Source organism: Gavialis gangeticus, unplaced genomic scaffold, assembly GCF_001723915.1.
Source record: "Gavialis gangeticus isolate Ggan-Ray unplaced genomic scaffold, GavGan_comp1, whole genome shotgun sequence".
NCBI classification, from domain to species: domain Eukaryota; kingdom Metazoa; phylum Chordata; order Crocodylia; family Gavialidae; genus Gavialis; species Gavialis gangeticus.
Genome location: NW_017729029.1, coordinates 4159572 through 4178017, shown reverse-complemented (window position 1 = coordinate 4178017; position 18446 = coordinate 4159572). Strand labels below are relative to the sequence as shown.

Sequence of the window (18446 nt, the reverse complement as noted above, 5' to 3'; positions counted from 1 at the left end):
TCCAACCTATCTTGTTTTAGCACTTCAAAGGTCACTGCAAGCTGCTGTTACTGGAAATGTTGGTTCTGGGTTGTACTATGATGAGTATTTAGCCATTTCACATTATCCCTAACATGGCCATGGCCATGGCATGTGCAACATTATCAGATACATCCACAGTCTACCTAGATGGGTATGTTCCATCCACCTTTGTCTCACCTTCTGTTTTTCTGCAGCTGGGTAAGTTTTATGTTTACAGATAAAATAGGGGAAAATATCTGTTAACCTAGCAAAAGCTGACCTCCGTAAGAGATGAGGTTTTTTTATTATTACTGCAACACAAAATTACAATCTGGTTGTCAGCTAAAATGAACTTCCTTCAATTAACCTATCAGAGACATGGGTAGATCTAGATGCTTTGTGATTTTTAGAGGAGTAGCTACAATAGCAAAGCACTTGGTAAATGGCATTGGTGAAGCTGAAAGTGCAGGAACCCTGTAATCTACCCTGCAAGATTTACCTGTTAATAATCTGAGGTATTTCCAATGGGCTGGATGTATGGAAGTGTGAAGAAAGTCTTCTGGAAAGTCTTAAACCATGAACAGGAATAAGGGGATTAAGGAGGCCAGCCACCATTCTGAAACAAGACAGCAACCTGTTGAGATGTCAGAGGTTCATAATGGGATATAAACCTTCATTCATCTTCAAATGAAAATAAAAACATCCAGGAATACAAACTCCTATCCCTGAATTGTGAGGGCACCACTTTCCCTGATCCAGATCTGAGAAAGCCCTTGTTTCAGCAAAATCTTGTAAGAGGGTTCTTTGAAAGATGGAGAGTCGGGAGTGAAGTGGGAAGGAAATGGACTTGCATGTGCTATTACTGATAACTGCATGAACCCACTGACTCATGGAGATGCCAGTTGAAACTGCCCAAACAGGTGAGAGCCAAAAGGTGGAAGACAACTGGACACAGATCCTTCAAAAGATCTAACTTCTCTACTGCAACCTCAAGCCTTCTATCAAGAAAAAGATATCAGGGTGGCTTTCCTGAGGAAAAGGTGAAGAACTGCTTGCTTTCTCTTTGGGATTGGTAAGTACAAGTCAGAGAATGCAAAGCAGTTCTTAAACACTTTAATGAAGGAAAGGCCTTGTCAGTCTTTAAGCCACTGCAGATCTCGCATAAAAGATCTTCTGTCGTGGTTTGGACCTTCCTGGATATTCCCAGCTACTGAAACCAACAGGATTTTCACATTGTCACCAGTGCAGCCATTATTAGATACATCCACAGCAGCCTGTGGGGAGATTTCAGATGTTAGTTACTTTTCTAGTAGATGGATTTTAATCATTCTCTTTGCTCTGGTGGGAGCCTTTGTGTAAGCAGAACCAGTTTGTCCCACTACGGATACAATATGGAAACTGGCAGGCAGAGTTGTTTTCTGTCAAACATCCAGTCTCTTTGGGGCCTTTTCCTTTCCTGGTGGCGGTATTTGCTACTTTGACCTTTTCTAAATGGGTGCTTTGACAAGTGACCTTGGCACCAGATTCAAAAGAAGTACTTGGAGAACTTGATAGGAACATGGTCTTTCTTGGAGGTGGCAGGTTCTGAGCTGAAGCCTGCTACAAGACCTTTACAAGCTCTAAGATTCCCTGGTTAATAGGCACGGTCAGTCTCCCAGACATGGAACAATGCAGAGTGCACAGTCTTCTTTCCAGCAGGATATGAACTGTCTCTGACATGGCCAAGAGGTTTTAAAAACCCTGAAGTCCCTCCTGTCTCATTATGGAGGGTGACAAAATTGCTGGCAGGATCAGTTGCTGCACCACTTCTAGTTTCATCTCTTTAAGATTCATGGCTGACTGGGTTAAGAACATTTATAGTGCTTCCTAGAAAGACATTTCATCCTACAGAAGAGGCAGCAGCAGCTGACTTTCAAGCAGGTAGCTACATGCTTTACTTTAGTGAGGAGCAACCATTTGGGCAGACTTGCCACAAATAAGCCCTATGCCTTCTCCTAGGGGCCCTTTGATCCCTTTCCCTTACCTGATCTGCTACTCAGGTTTCTGCTCCCTGCCCAAGCTTCTGCTTTGCTTTTAGCTCCCTGCCCCATCTGCCACTGGACTGCTTGTCCCTTCCCCAATCTGCTGTGTGCCACACAGAGCCTGCCTATGCTTCTCCTGTCAGAGGTTGGCCACCCCATCCTACACCACAGCTGACAAGCGTATGAATGGTGGTCCCAAAAGAGACTCTCATGGAGCCTTTTTCTTGTCAGATCCAAGGCTTCTACTGCTCAAACAGCAATCTCCAGAGTGTCTTTCTGAGTCCCAGGAGGGAGCCCATGGAGGGGAAGTGGAATGTGTCTCTACTGTGTGCCACTGGAGAAGGATGTGGCCAGCCGGGAGAGGGTTCAGAGGACCACCCACTTGGTGAGAGGGCAGCAGGACAGACCCTATGAGGAGAGACTGAGGGACCTGAACCTGTTCAGCCTCAGCAAGAGGAGGCTGAGGGGGGACCAGGTGGCTGCCTACAAACTCATCAACAGCAAAAAGGTAGAGCCCTTTTCTCCCCAGCACCATCTGGGGTGACGAGGAACAATAGTAATAAGCTGATGGAGAACAGGTTTAGGTTAGAGATCAGAAGGCAATTTTTTACAGTTAGGGTGGCCAAAATCTGGAACCAGTTTCCCAGGGAAGTGGTCCTTGCCCCTACCTTGGGTAAATTCAAGAGAAGGTTGGATGATCACCTGTCTGGGGTCTTGTGAACCCAGCATTCATTCCTGCCTGTGGCAGGGGATCAGGCTAGATGATCTGTTCAGGTCCCTCCTGACCCTAGCTACTATGAAGCTATGAACATGAAAAAGAATATCCCGTTCTTGAGTAGTGGGACACTGTAGCAGGCTGCCACCTCGGGGCCTTTTCAACCAGGCCTCTGCTCCTTAAGCATCTCTCAGCATGCCTCAGTAACACACAGCCTTTCAACAAATAAATTTAAAAACCCCCCAAAACCCCAAAATCCTTTTTATCCCAAACACTAGGAGGGGTCCACTGTGGCTCCAACCTTCCCACAGCAGGCTTGATCTCCTTGGGGCCCATTTCCCAGCTCTGATGCTTCTCCCCACAGGTCTCTGGTTCTGCCTGCTGGGGTTTTTGATTCCCAGGCAGCCACTCCCTCATTAGCCTTCACACAGCTGCAGCTCCTAAGCCAGGCTAGCTGTCTCCCAAGGGGACCCTGTTACAGATGATTTCTTCTGTGCTAGGGCACTGCTACATCTTTGATTAGGTAGGGCAATTAGAGAGAAATGGAGGGTTCAGAGAGCCCCTTCTTCAGTCACTAGCTGAGGAGCTTGAGACAAGTAACATTGACATTTGAGTCTCTTCAGAGTACTCTAGAAAAGGAGACCTAGGTTTCAACTCACAGCATTCCTCTAGCAACTTCCTACCCTTCTTGGGAAAGTTGAAAACTGGCATCTTCAACATCTTAGCTCAAGAAGGAAGGAATCAAGGGCGGGTTAAGGCAGTAGGGAGAAAGACTGAGCTCTAGTTCTGTTTCTATCCTTACAGGCTGAAGTGTATTATCCAGTACTTGAAATGTACCGGATAATAAAAACTTAGGCAGGCAGCACTTGTCATCTGCGCCTGCTTGGAAAAAGAGCAGACAGAACAGATTAGAATTGTGTTTTTTATTTTTAAACAAAAGGCATAGTGGTCATCACCAAGTGGCATACAAAATTGCAAGAGGGGCAAAGTTTAGTCACCTGCCAGTTGTCTTCCATTGCAACAACTTGAATGCTCATACAGAGATGGGGGACTCTGGACCTGCTATGAAAGAAAGCATTGGCAAAATTTATTTGAGAACTACAGATTAACTAACAGTTGACTAAGTACAGAATCAAAGAGAAGCAGACAGACCATGCCAGGGGTGCCATCTCACCACCATAGATGGGTGAGCCCATTTAGTTCTTTATAAGTGGGAAAAGAACACAGGCATGGCCCAAACCACTGACTACTACAGTTAAGTTTTGACTAATATGACCATTGATTAGTACAGAGGCTGTCAACTGGGGCTATGTATATGCCTGGGGGTACATGGGAAGGCCCTAAAGGGTGTTCGCAGGCAAGTGGGGACAGAGAGCCGCCACCTACCACACCACACCACCGCCTCCCAGGAGCAGGGCTGGGGGAGCAGGGGAGCGCGAGGGCAGCAGCACCCCTCTGTGGGCTACGCAGGCACTGCCCAGCTGGCTAGATGCAGAGGGAGGAAGCTTGCACCCACCAGCCCATGCTGCTGCCACTCCGCTTCCAGCCGTGCACCACCCCACACCTGCTCTGCATCCAGTCACACACCACCCCCTTCTCCCCCTCCCGCATCCAGCTGCCAGGGGTACACTTACTAAAAAAGGTTGACAACCCCTGGATTAGTACATAGACTGCTCAGACTCTGCTGAAGCATTAAGCAGTGTAGGCTTCCTAGAGCAGTAACTGATGCACAAAACTACTTACACATCCTGAAACTTACATGATTACTTTTATATAGAGTCCTCACAAGGCTAAAGGTCAGCTCATAAAACTGGTGTTAGACAGTCCAGGACACCAAGATAAGGGGGAACATACAAGGAGTAAGATGACCTAGTAAAAGAGACTTTATTATTTGTTACAAACATGATATGGTGGTGTATGACGTTAACAGAAGAAGTTTTGATCAGTGCATAAAGAAGAGTCTTGGAACCCTCGGTGCTGTGAATTCTCTGTTTAACATGTTAACTCAATGGTGAGCAGAATAGAACATTTGTTTCTGGTCCATCCCCTCTTCCCAACCAGTGCAAGATGATTCCTTACAGCTTTTTTCTTTCCTTTTTTTAAAGTTAGTTTGGAGACTCCAGAGAGCATTCCACAAGCAGACTTCAGTACTATAACAGTCAGCCTGCATTTCCTTAATATTTTCCCAAGCCCAAATTTTCCCAGGTTCCTAGACCTCTTTTAAATAGGTGGCATTGAAGACAGAGCAGGATGTACATTCCCATTATTGTTTAGGAAGTCTTAGGACATGAACTATTCTTTTGTATTCTATAAACTACTGTTATGGCCATATGAAGTGTGCATTTTAGATCTAAATGACGGAAGCCATTATGACTATTGTGGCTGTTATACTATGCACATGATCATGACTTCAAGGCAGAGCCCTTAAAAGAACCTCATTTACATTATTACAAGGGCTGCGCAAAGCTTCGGTCAATTTGGCGGAGATCCGGCTCGATTCAGCAGCCAAACCTCTGAATTGAATCAGGAGACCCTTTAATCTCTGAATCAAACTGGAATCCTCTGAACCGATTTGGAGAGATTCGATGATTCGGACATAGACATAGCTGTAAACGTTTGTTGTACATACCTCAGAAGTACCAGGAGGCTTGTGAACGGTGAGATGGTGGGGTGGATGGAGCGTTCCACAAGAGTGCAGAGGCTTGCGGGGTGGGGGGGTGCAGCATGCTCCGTGGTGAACCTGGAAGCGGACCACAATGTGCAGGGAACCCTCCCCCGCCTTTGCAACTGGTGCCTCCTGGGGTCCCCTCAGGGCTAGTCGCCAAGCCAGGGGGGCACACAGGGTGTTCCCCCATGTGCTTGGCCGTGGACCCAGAAGTGGACCAGAAGTACTTCCAGGTCTGCCGCCAAGCACATGGGGGGCCCCCATCACACTCCTGTGGGACACTTCATCCACCCCACCACTGCAGCATTCATGAACCGCGCCTGGTACCTTGAGGTACGTAGAAAAAACATCTGAAGCTGTGTTTATGGCCGAATTGCTGACTCGGCAAATCAGCATCGAATCTTCAGAGTCAGCCAAATCAAATTGGGACAGTGATCCGAATCAACAAATCGAATTGCCGTCCCCCGATTCAGGCCAAATCTGAATCAAATATGGCCCATTTCGCACACCCCAATTACCCTATAAACCACCTTTGAGGAGTGCAAGTAGACACTGGAAGAGCTGTCATGATTGACTGGTTGCAGAGGATTCTCCTTGTAAAAAGAGCCTCCCCAGGGTTGCATAATGAATTAGGAGCTGTGGTGCTTGAAAGCAAAAATCGGTCACTTGCTCCTGAATAGTTGGCAGCAACCTCACACTCCCTAACCCTCCGAGTCCTTGGAACGTCACACGAGCCCAGCAAAAAGCCCAGGTAGAGTGTTGTGTTTGTTCACAGGCATTCAGAAATAAAATGACTGCAGCTACAAGGGTGGCTGAGTGCTGTCAGGCTGTCCAGCATGGAGTATATTGTGAACATAAAGTAAAAAAGCTCTGCATTCCTAGTCAGCACTTTCAACAAAAAGTAAAGAGAGTCTCATATACACATTTGATACATTTACATCTCTTGCAAAGCACAACAAGGACTACGCAGCACAAGAGATTTTATTTATTTTAAAATAAAGAAAATAAATACATCCACCAACAATACAGAGAGCCACTTTCAAATTAATGTACTTTGTTATATAAGGACTCCCTCTGCTCAGGAAATAAAGGAGCTTTGCTTTGACCCCTTTAATAACAGCCCCACTTGACAAAGCTCTGCCATGTCACTACACGTGACAAATGCATACTCAGTCTTACACTTAACATAAACCAAGACAACTATCCTGTTCACTCCTCTTACATATGTGACCCACTGAGAAGGAAAGGATACCTCTGTATATGTACAGTTTATTTACCCATCCTTTGCTACTGAATGCTCTCATCTGAGACTCATGCGCTCCTTGTCCCTTGGATGCATGGTCAGCCCATGTTCTGTCGATTGCCATAACCCCTAGGGTGTGTATCTTTCCAGTCATCCCAGCCCCGGGCTTTACGTAGAGTTTCTTCATTGTCCTCTTCCACCTTTTTCTCCTGTTGCTCCTGTTCCAGCTCCTCATCAGCAACCTCAGCTACAGGTGAAGAGAGCGCGCAAATTAACAAGGAAGATCAAACCAATGAAAAAATCAGCTGTCAAGCTCAGATCTGATGCCTTCTGAAAAATTCTTCAAATCAGGGGCAAACACATCCTACTGTGGGCCAGGTCTGGACTACAGGGCTCCTTGTGGGCTGGATCAAGAACATGGTACAAGGTAGTTTTGGAGGCAGTGACAGCTCCAGCTCCTGCCCAGTGTATGCTGCAGTGGCAGTGGCTCCAGCTCCCACCACGTGCCCCATGTCCAAGCTAGAGCTACTGCCAACACATTTCACACAGGGGCAGTAACTCTGGCTCCAGCACATAGCATACAGCAGTAAATACTCTGGTTCCAGGTCTGGCACAGGACAGCGCAGCCACCATGGTGATAATGAGCAGAAGGGCCAGAGAGCAACCTGAGCTGTCAACCCTCACACCTTCCTGCTGCTGATCATCATGTCCACCAGTGCCCAAGGGCCCCCCAATTCTACAGCAGGCCACTCCCTGCCTCCACCCCAACTTCTGGTAACCTACTGGTAGCCCTAGAGCTCTGTGAGCTAGATCCAGCCCACAGGCCTTGAATTTGAAGCCCCTGCTTTAGATGGAAAACGCTTCCTGCCATTTGTGGTCTAGCTACCCTGGTAACCTGCCTAGGACATCAGCTATTGCTCAAGGTTTCAAAGGAAGGTGCAAAAAAGCATCCAACAGACAATTATGGAACAAGCTAATAGGAAAGTTTCTTCCTAGTCCCTATTAGTTAATGGTTGACATATGCCTTTAAACACAAAAAATTATACTCCTTCTGTTTTTTTATTCAAATGTGAGCATGGATATATCATAAGATGAGAAAAGACTGAATCACTCTACAGTCTTATGTTTTCCCCACTGGTCCATACCTGGTGTTCCCCGAGGTACACCTTGATCAGGCAAGAGTCCTCGCTTCTGGCGCTGCTCATACCAGTCATCCACTGTCATAGTTGCTAGGCTAGGATAGCCAGCACCAAACACCCTACAGAAAGAAATGGATCAATAGCATACACAACGTGTTTAAGGCCAAGTTGGCCTCCTTACAGTCTAGGCACTTGAACATATTAGCAAGGCAGTGTTTCCAGTTCAATCTCACATACCAAACAGTCTGACCTCCCACTCAAGAGATTCATTAGTAAGTCCATTCAAATGAACCCTACTGAATTCTATTATCCAAGTATATTTTGCCTTTTTTCCATTAAGTGCCAAGTGCCTTACTTTAACTAAAAGTCATCTGAGGTTTTGTCTGAACAGGGTGATGCCTGGTATCACTGACTCAAACTTCTCTTATGCTGCTGCAGAAGATGGTGGGAGGGGAGAGAGGTTTCTGTAGTCCCCTTCCCCTCCCTACCTACTCAAAGTGGCTGCATTTCAAAGGTGGCACATTTAAGAGAATTTGCAAAACCTTTTAAGAGCCCTGTCCAAGAGGAACACTTGACAAACAAAGCTGACATGCTAAGGAGTTCCATGCATGCACCAGACTAACAAATTTGACCCCAATCAACAATCTCAGGAACTTGTTAAGGTCTCTAAGACATAAAAGGCACTCAAAAATAGGCAGTCTTAAGGTCTGTGCCCAGGAAGAGCTTAACAGTTTTTCCACAAGCCTGACAATTTGAGTTTGCCATTCAGTCCCTGCTTTCAGAGTTCCCATTCTCCATTTATCACCTCTCCTGCACTGACTTGGATATTTCTCCATCCCTCAAGATAAGCTCCTTTCAGCCAGATGTAGGTCCCAGAAACAAACAGTGATTGGGGGACCCACAAAATGAGATAAGCAGGGTAGTCTGGTCATCACTCAAGCCCTGCACTCTCCAATCACTGCTACCATTAACCTTTCATCATTCCTGCTCCAAGTTCTATGCAATAATGGTGCCTTCTCCTCCTCCTCTGGAAGCCTGCTTTACTGACAGAATCTCTGATGAACAGCAGGTTGCTTGTCCTGCCCTCTGCTGAGAAAAAAACATTTTACAGCCTGGGTTTGGATTGCTCCCTCCCCTGCGCACACGTTAAAATTTTCATTCCATCCCTTGGAGAGGTTTCTTTTCCTACAGTATAATCCTTAGTTCTCCCAGTCACCTCCCTCCCACCCCAAAGGCTTGTAACCCTGCTATTATTCCAGGACAGGTGAAGCCTTATTGCATCTGCTCTATCTGGTGGGGCTGCCCAAAGGTTTGGCATCATTCTTAAAGCCACACATTTACTGCTGCTGCTTTTAGCTCAGTTCCAGTCATTAATCTCAACTATTTTTCCCCTCCAGCAGCCTTAGCAGAATGTCTGGTAATAGTTTTGTTGTGTCAGACTATGGAGAACACAAGCTTTGGATCCTCTCACTGCCCTCCCTTTCCTCTAATGCCCTCATTCAGTAGTTTTCCACAAAAATCCTAGGTTACCTGTTTGGCATCAGTCTCTATAAAATTCACTAAGACTTGCTAGAAACAACAACGGGGAAATAATTGACTTGGGAAGATTTTTTTTCTCCCTTTTATAATACCATCCCCACCTTAGACATTATACTAGCTGCTACAACACTAGAAAGATAGTTTTCAGAGCAGTTTTTCTCCTGCTGTCTTGCTTTTTCCACTATTTGTAGTATGGCCTTGTGGGACCCTTTATGAAAAACAGATATCCAAGTATAACTAACTGGTGTATATTACCCCTGTCCATCGCCTGGAAGACTTGCACCTGTTCTGGAGTCCGCTGCTATGATTTAACTCATACAGCAATGTTCAGGGTTGTTGGCTGTAGCCATATTGGTCTAAGGACATAGGCAGGCAAGGTTCTTTGGGTAGATGCGGTATCTTTTATTTGACCAACTAAAACAGTTGGAAAAAAGTTATTTGCAAGCTTTCAGGCACAAACATCCTTCAGGCACTGGGAGACTCTGCTGCTGCTAAGAGTTCTCCAAGGTAGAAAAGAAGTTGACAGCATAACAGTAGCAGAGTCTTCCAATGCCTGAAGAATCCAAAGAACCTTGCCTACAGCAATCTTCAGGCACTGGTGACCTTTGCCCAAATTATTCTCAACCCACTCCTCCCAGGACACAGAGTTTTCAGCAGTTGCAGTTCCTAGCCACTAGCAGCTAGGAACCCCTACCATGTGTTGTGATGCATATAACTATTTGGGCATATATATCCCCCCCGCCCCCAAGACCACTGCAAGAGATTTAGGCAGGATTTGGCATTAGTATTGGTATGGATGAATTCTATAGCTATAGCAACTGGCTTGCAGGCAACCAAGTCTTACTAGCATTACTGCAAATCAAGGCAGAGACTGCTTTGTTTTTAATACTGTTGATTCAGCTGTTCAGACTGAGGGGTCAGACAACAGAGAAAGTGGGGAATAGAAGGGTTCTGTTGCTGCAACCGTCACCTGACACCAACCTCTACACAAGGGGTCACTGTTACTTCTGCATCTTGTGGAGACAGCTGCCTCCTTCAGGGGTCTAATGACCCACTCCTAAGCACTCCAGTTTGCCATACCTAGGAACCCCTGCCACGCTGACCAGTGTACATCACCCCCTCCCATACTCTTGGGAGTACTCTGTCCACCCTACAACCCTGTGAGATCCTTTTAAGGGTGCTATAGGGTGCAATAAGTAAGCACTGTAGGAAACAAGTACTTCTTTAAATGCAGTGCCACTGCATTCTGAAAAGTTAGAGGGGTCCCTTGAGTCTTAAAAGGTTGAGAATTGGCTTAGAAAGACACAGGAACCCCTGTCAGCTGATCAAATAGCAAGAACACAGCAGATACACCATGCTATTTTCGGACCTCTGCACTCCAAAGGGAGATGGGTCAGCACAATGGAGTGTGCTGGGAATGGGGGAATTAAGGAGCAAGGATATTGCAGGCTCCCCACCCCTTGCATACACAAAGCCTGACGTAGTGCTTGTGAAAATAACTCTCCCCTATATCCTTATTCAAAAACAAGAGTGCCCCTAGCCCAGCTCAGCCCCTTATAAACATTCTGAGCAGGACGGCACTCACCACTGCAAGGAAAATACAGCCATGTGACAGAACTTATGTCTAACATGATAACGGTGTAACTTACTTAGCTTGGGCAGCATTCCGAGTGAGAATGAAAGGTTTCATTGGGGTCCTTGGCTGCCGAGGAGCATGAGATGATGCTGAAGACTTAAAGAGGGAAACCAAAAGCAGATTACTATCAGAACAACCTCCCTTCATGGACTGAGAACAGCACGCTGCTCTGACAGCCGAGAAGGCAAGCATCTAACAAGTTTTGCCCTTAACCAAGCTTAAATCACAACCTTCACATGGGAGCTGCTGCCTATCTCTTCATCTTGTGCCTCAAGTCATTCCAGTCTCGAATGAGAGCAGGAAGCTGAAAAAGCATGAGGCAGCCTAACCCAGCTGCAACTCCCATGGAAGAGAATGTCAGGAACAGCTGCTTCTTCTAGGGAAAACAGTTTGTGCTCTGTAAACTCAAACCAAGCACCAACTTTATTACTGCATAGCAAGAGAGATGAGCAGGGTACCAGTCAGCCTAGCCAACAGCACTAGAGGGATGGGTGGCTGCAGTACACAAAACCAGTCTATAGATACATGTACGCAATATTATTTTTGTTCCTAATTCTAAGCAACCCTAGCAACATAGATGAGTAGCACAGTGTTTGGACTCCTGCAGGCAGCATCATTCTGTAGGTTAGAGATGTCATGTGCTGTTGAAGGAGTTTTTTTTACTGTTCATCAGATGACTTTTCAGATGAAGCTTAGGCTTGGCTTAGAGAAGGCCTACATACCTGTATCCTGTGATCATAATGTGTAAATTTTAGTTCTAGAGATCAAGAGACTGGCATAACCTGGCACTGTGCCAGTAAAAAGGGCAAACTGCCTCTAACAAGTCTTAGGGCATATTAAAGGTAAGGTATAAAACCCTGATATTTCAAGCCCTGACCACCGAAAAATAGATGTAATTGTATAGATTTTGTCCTGGTTTGGCAATGTAAAACATGATTAGCCAAGAAACCTTCCACTGATTCCACATATGATCCAGCCAGGATTTTAATCCAGGACCTCACATATGGAACTATATTAAAGCTCAGCCAATTCATAACTTCAGCTGACAGGGTTATCCGATAACCTTTCCTCTTATGTCTCAGCCATGTCTATCATCAACCCCAGGTATACACAAAGGTCACAGTACACAACAACCCCAAGCCACAGACTTACCTGTTTTATTGTGTCCCTGCCTCTCAAGATCACCATTTCCTGGTCAATGCTCTCAATTTCATCCAGGCTTGTGCTGATCCACTTCTGGATGTGCAGCAGGTAGAATTCTCGCATTTGTTCCTCATCTGCTTGGCCACTCTCTACAAAGGCTTTCATAGAGGCCAATCTATTTTCCACCTCCTTTTTCTGCTTATACCTGTCTCAGGGAGGGAATAGGAGCATTTAACAAACCTCTCTCAAACAGCCTTTCCCAATGTACTTAACTGCTGAATTTTTTAAACAGCTGGTTTAAGCTCCTGGAAATGAAGTCAAGTTAATACTGAGAAGAGCCAGTCACTCTAAACAACCTGCTGCACCATGCCCACTAATGGTGGGGGTTTTTTTGTTTTTAAATACTCTTCTGTCCCTGACCAAGTGCAGAGCAGTGATACCGAGATCCCAGATGACTGCAGGGCATAGGATGCATCTTAAAAGAAATTCTTCGAGGAATTATTACCCATTCAGTTCACAACTCGGTAGCATTAAGATTTTTAAAGGGGAGTTTTTGCATATTTTAATGCAAGTTGGCAACTAGAAATCAGAAGAGCCAGCAGCACAAGGCAAGTCTGCTCACAACCACTGGTAAGTGCTCTAAGCTTTAGTGTAAGAACTCAAATGTGAAATGCAAGGAGCCTTTCCTGCCCATCAAATAAGCACCCACCTTACTAGCCATTTTCTTTTTTTGCCTAAATGAAATATAGAGCTCAAAAGGGCTCCACTTCTCTTATGAAGCAGCTGAAAATATATAAAACAGTTGCATACATGCAGCAACAGGCAGCCCTATAAGCTCCACCCCCCTCTTCCCTCTTAGTTTGTCATTTGGTTATGATCCTTCCTTGCACAAGATCCACTCAAACAAGCACTGGTTCTTTGCCAGTCTGAGAAGTACCCAGCACAACTGGGATGCTCAAAAATAAAATCAATCACACACGTTGTTGGTGGTTCATTACTTTAGCACAGGTAGGAAAAGACCATAGCTACTGTAAGCATATATATCCACCTTGCTGTGAAATAAGACTTACTGCAAACAAGCAGCAGGCATCTAAGATTGCCAAGAAGCTTTCTGTCCATTCAAAACACAGTATTTCAGTATGCATACTAATTATTTTCAAGCTTCAGAAAATCAGCCCTTTTGAAAGAGTAAAAGTCAAGGTGAAAGACCCTGTAAATTATCACAAGTAAAGGGATGAGTGATAAGCAGCAGATGCTCCAACAGCAATTGTCATAGGTGCTTGAGAAACACACCCTTGACATGCTTCAGAAAGGTCACGTTTCCTGGTAAGACGCAGTATGATAACCCAAGTGCCTGGAGCCACCTAAGCATACGTTAGGTACTGCAATATGGGCCTAGGCAACAAGATTCACCACACCATGCTATCGTTCTCCTCAGCTGTTACCCAAAGGAAAGAGGCACTCAGAATTCACGATCCATTTGAAGATTTACCCTCTCCACAAACCATGAACGTAAGCACAGATTAGAGTCAATACCCCTTCATTAGTGATCAAGATGTCAGAGAGAAAACCAGCTTAGGACCGTCCAAATGGCAGTCTGTGAGCGATCTAATCAAGGCCCATGGACAAATTCCTATAGTATGAAAAATAAATAATAAAATAGAAAAACAGAAAACTCAAAAAATAATTTGTTTATACCGTGGCAATTGTATTACCATACTATTCCTGAAAAAAGAAAAGATGTGGCCCACAAGAAAGATGTGAACAGAAATTTTAGCCTCTGGTTAATAGCCAGAAGTTGGACAGCCTGGTCCTGGTTAAACTAAGTTCAGCTCTTCAGAGTTTGAGTCCTTGAGTTGAAAGCTCAAAAAGAACTCTGAGCTAGGGACTAGAGAGCCATATGAATTTTTACTTAGCAAGACATTTTAGAATCAAAACATCCTTCTGGGACAGTGCCTTCTGCTGAGGATTTACAAGCTACAAGTAGAAAATTCTCACTGCTATCTTCAGAATGAAGCCAAGTAGAGAACTAAGGACACTGGAATTCACATAGCTTATGAGAAACTTTTTTAACATAAAAAACATTGCACTAAAGGGTTGGGGCAGCACATGCTACGCAACAGAGAAACCAAGGTTTCTACCATCCTTCTGGCTTGCATACTTGAGACAGACAGCCCTTTATGGCTGAACCATTTTATTACTGTTTCCCAAGCTCTAGGTCTAGGGGTCAGGACATGCAGGCCTGGAGCAGAAGGAGGTGCTGTCGGTCAGGATTTACAGGTACTGATACAGGCAAGATAATTTTGTCACATTTATCCAAATTACACCCGTCTAATCAAGGTCAATGAGATTCCTCATTGTTGCCATCAGCTGTCTAACTCCACAGATCCAAAAACGCTGCAGCTTACTAACTAATACAAAAGAAACAAACCACAGAATAGCAGCTTTCAAGATTTTCTATGTAGAGCAAACACATTGTGGCTAACAACTAAAGGTGCCTCAACACAAACAGTATCTTAAACAATAAACAAATGTAGGCAATGCTGTTCAACTGTTGTCCTTAGGCTTACACTGAAGATGATGCAGCAGTTTTGGGGATTTTGAGGAGTGATGCTTTTTTCCCACGGTGGAAAAGCTTTGAAGACTATTGGTTTTGTGAAAAGATTCTATTCTGCTATCCCAAACAAATCTCTTCCAGCTTATTTGGAGCAGCAACCATGGCTCTGTATTTATGTGACTCAAAGCAGGGATGATGATACTGAGGTCCTAGCAGTGACAGCAGTTGGGTTATAACCCTGTGCTCACAGATTTGCTGTTAAAACATCCTTGCTGTGTTGCTGAACTCCTGGTCTAGAATTCTCCTGCCAACGTGAATATTAACAGGAAAAAACCACACCACTAAAATTAATGGTTATTTGGTTTGTGGAAATCTTAATAGCAGAAAGGGATCTATTGACTATCAAACCAGAATACATGTATTTAACAAACAGGCAATGGAAAAAAACATAATTTGTTCACCTTAATTACAAGCTTCTCTTTGCCTATTTGACAATCCTCATTTTTGTCATATGCTCACTATGTACTTTGTATTGCTTTGGGTGGCCGCCTTTCTCCTCATTCTGCACCTGCAACTGTTTTACAAACAAAAGCCAAAAAACAAAACAGACAAACAAACAGAGCCCAACCTTTCGATTTTTGCTTGTCTGTTTACTGCCATGGCCACCAGACTCGGCTGGCCAAGAGCTGGGCCAGCCTTGGATGTACTCTCTGAAGACTCATTTTCATCAGGACTCTCTGGTGTTTCTGGGAGTTGGAACTTGCCAATTTGGTAGCTCTTGCAGAGCTTCAGAAAGTTCATGAAGTGGGCACGAGCACTCTGTACATGCTCCAGCCGCTTGCTGAGATTGATTTGCTTCAGGGTAAGGGCCCCCAACAAGGCAGGCAACAGCAGATACTTCAGATCAGCAGATGCTATCTCCTCCAGCTCTTCATTTTGGCTAAACACAAGAGAGCAGAGAGTGAGCCACAGTTTTCCCACGTTTCTGTCCTATTTTGGTTCAAGTCTATGACACAGGTAGGAAAAGACATCACCAGTCTCTCTGCCATAGGGGGAAGGACAGAGAGAGATGGATGACATACACTTCTAAACAGAGGTGCACCGATACATCAGTCCATATCCTATTGGCACCGATAAAAGGAAAATTGACATCTTGCTGCTGCATCAGGGGCATACATCAAGGGCGTGGTGAACAACTGTTCGCCAGGGTACCCTTGGGGAAAACTAGAAGTAATGGTCACAAACCCCTTAAAGACTGTTTCAGGATCAACATTAGGAAAAACTTCTTTACAGCTAGGGTGTCCAGACTCTGGAATAAGCTCCCTCCAGAGGTGGTGCAATCACCTACCCTGGAAATCTTCACGAGGAGACTGGATGATCACTTTGCTGGGGTCACCTGACCCCCCAACTGTCTTCCTTCCTTGGTGCAGGGAGCTGGACCCAATGATCTTCCAAGGTCCCTTCCAGCCCTACAATCTGAATTATTGGCAATAGGGTTTTTTTGGCCAATATGGCTGATAACCCTGTTGATAAATGCCGTGTACATGCACACAACCAGCCCAGCAGCTTGGAGATCAACGTCTGGCTGCTAACTCTGTGGTGGGGGAACAGGCATTGGGGAATGCAGATCAAGGCCCCCATGGTGAGGGAGGGAGTGGGGCTGAGGCAGGCACTGCCCAGCCGAGGCGAGGCGCAGGACAGAGCCACAGCTCGCCCAGCAGGCGTTGGGTGGGAGGGGAGGGAAGGGAAGGGAAGGAGTGGCCCTCATTGCTGCACACCCCCCAAGGGAAGGCATGGGGGGCATGTACCCCCTGGATCTGCACATGGGACAAGGGAGCGCTGCTGCTACAGACTGGAAACAATACCAGGCTCTTCCCGGGGGGCGTTGTGTGAGGCTGGGGCTGTACTTGGCGTGAGTAGCGGTGCTGGAAGGGAAGATATGGGGTGGGCTATGGCCACCCTAGGATTCACTGTAGACTCCCCGAACACCCTCATCCCAGCACCACCGCTGTCTGCCCCAGCACAGCCCTGGCCTAGACCCTTGCCAGGAAGAGCCTGATGCTGGCCCTGCCCCCAGCTCCAGCCTGCCCTCAGCCTGCGCAAGGATCCAGGGTCACATACTGCCCCCAGGAGTGCATGCAACAGTGGGGGTCAGTCCCCCCCGCCCTTGCACCCCTCAGACAAGCCACTCACAGCTCCGTTCCACACCCCGCCTCAGCCCCACTCCCTCCCTCACCGCTGGGGCCTCAATATGCCCCCCCCTCCCCTCAACAGGCTTACCAGCTGGATGCTGAGCTACATATCTCCATATCGGCAATCAGATCAGTATCAGCTGACATGGATTGTTAATAATCAGCCATCAGTACTGGACCAAAAAATCCTTATTGGTGCACCCCTATTGCTAAACATGGAGATAACTTTGGAAGTGGAAACTCAGAGGCCTCATACAAGACCCGAGGATATAGAGGGCAATACCTGAGTATAGTAGCTTAGATGGTATATTACCATCATGCCTTTTAGCTTTGTTTAAGACGTGCAACATGACTGACGGCATGAAATGCACTTCACCAGCTAATCTAGGTCCCTCTACAGCTTACTGCATGCCTTATTATTATACCCCACTTCCAAGAGCTCTAAACCAGACCAGGAATAAGTAGGGACCACCTTTCAGCCCTGGACTGCTCCACCTGCAGCCTGTGAACCAGATCCGGCCCACAGTGCTGTGTCACCTGGCCTGCAGGGACCCCCACCACAAGTTCAGAAATTTGGCAGCAGGGGAGCTGTGCCACTGTTCCCCTGTTGCCAAATTTCTAGGTGCGTGGGGAGCCCCAGTCCCCATGTGCTGGATCAGGGCTGGGTGAGGGCAGTACCACGGACCTCAATCCTGGTGTGAGGAGCCAGGAGGAAACTGTGCCAAGCCCCAGGGCCTCAGTCACAAGAACCGCCACTGACTGGGCCAGACCACAGAGCCGTCGCATGCAGTCTCCTGCGTCACAGGGCCGGGGACAGGGAGTGGATGCTGGGGGAGGGGGATGTTTCCATTGTCCCTCTCCCGCTCACAGCCCCCAGCACTGCAGGTCTGGGATGGTCTCAGACCTGTGCCCCTCGCTCCTGCGCTCAACTGCTACTGATGCCCCTTTCCTCCAGAAATGTATCCAAGCCCCTGTTGAATCTGGCTCCACTCCGAGATCCCACTGCACCTTGGGACAGCCAGGGAGAGGCAGGACCTCCTTGTGGTGGTTTTAATCTCACCCCCTACTCGTTTCATCTTGTTACGCCCTCACTCTTGTCTTGAGAGATGAATCAATAATACCTCCCACCCCGCCCTTGTCTTCACCAGTAGTAATATACAAGCCCTTCACTGAACAGACCTGGGCTCTTCAGTCTCCCGTCACAGGGAAAACCCCCGTACCCTCCTTGCCCCGCGTGAGGCCCGGCTCCAGGAGCAGCCCGTAGAGGCGGCGGCTCGGCCCGGGGAGGGAGGCTCGCCAGGGGCACCCCGCGGCCCGGCGGAAGGAGGCGGTCGAGGGCCGCGGCGCCCACCTGAAGAGCTCAAGTTGCGCCACCCTGCGCGCCGCCTGCTGCAACAGCTCCAGCCCGCGCCGCACCCGGTCCTGCAGCGCAGCAGCGGGCTCCGCGCTCGCCTCCACCTCGTCCAGCAGCCGCCATCCCGACTCCAGCAGCGCCGCCAACCGCGGCGGCTCTGCCGCTGCCGCTGCCGCTGCCGCCATCTTGGGCAGGCCGAGGCGGGGGTAGCTTCCGGAGCGGCGCCATCTTGGGAGGGGCGG

At 47.0% G+C, this 18446-nt stretch overlaps 1 protein-coding gene across 2 annotated transcripts; it reads right to left on the bottom strand.

Moving 5' to 3' along the window:
• Positions 1-6364: 6364 nt before the first annotated feature.
• IGBP1 (immunoglobulin (CD79A) binding protein 1) lies at positions 6365-18404 on the bottom strand. 2 transcript variants are annotated; one of them, XM_019521111.1, is made up of 6 exons: positions 18202-18404; positions 15287-15598; positions 12111-12306; positions 10972-11054; positions 7790-7902; positions 6365-6891 (listed from the first exon to the last, which is right to left on the bottom strand). In XM_019521111.1, the coding sequence occupies exons 1-6, from the start codon at positions 18387-18389 to the stop codon at positions 6743-6745; spliced, it is 1041 nt and encodes a 346-aa protein (XP_019376656.1). In that variant the 5' UTR covers positions 18390-18404; the 3' UTR covers positions 6365-6742. The 2 variants fall into 2 exon arrangements, with proteins under 2 accessions (XP_019376656.1, XP_019376657.1); XM_019521112.1 differs by having other exon boundaries at positions 6365-6888.
• Positions 18405-18446: the final 42 nt, after the last annotated feature.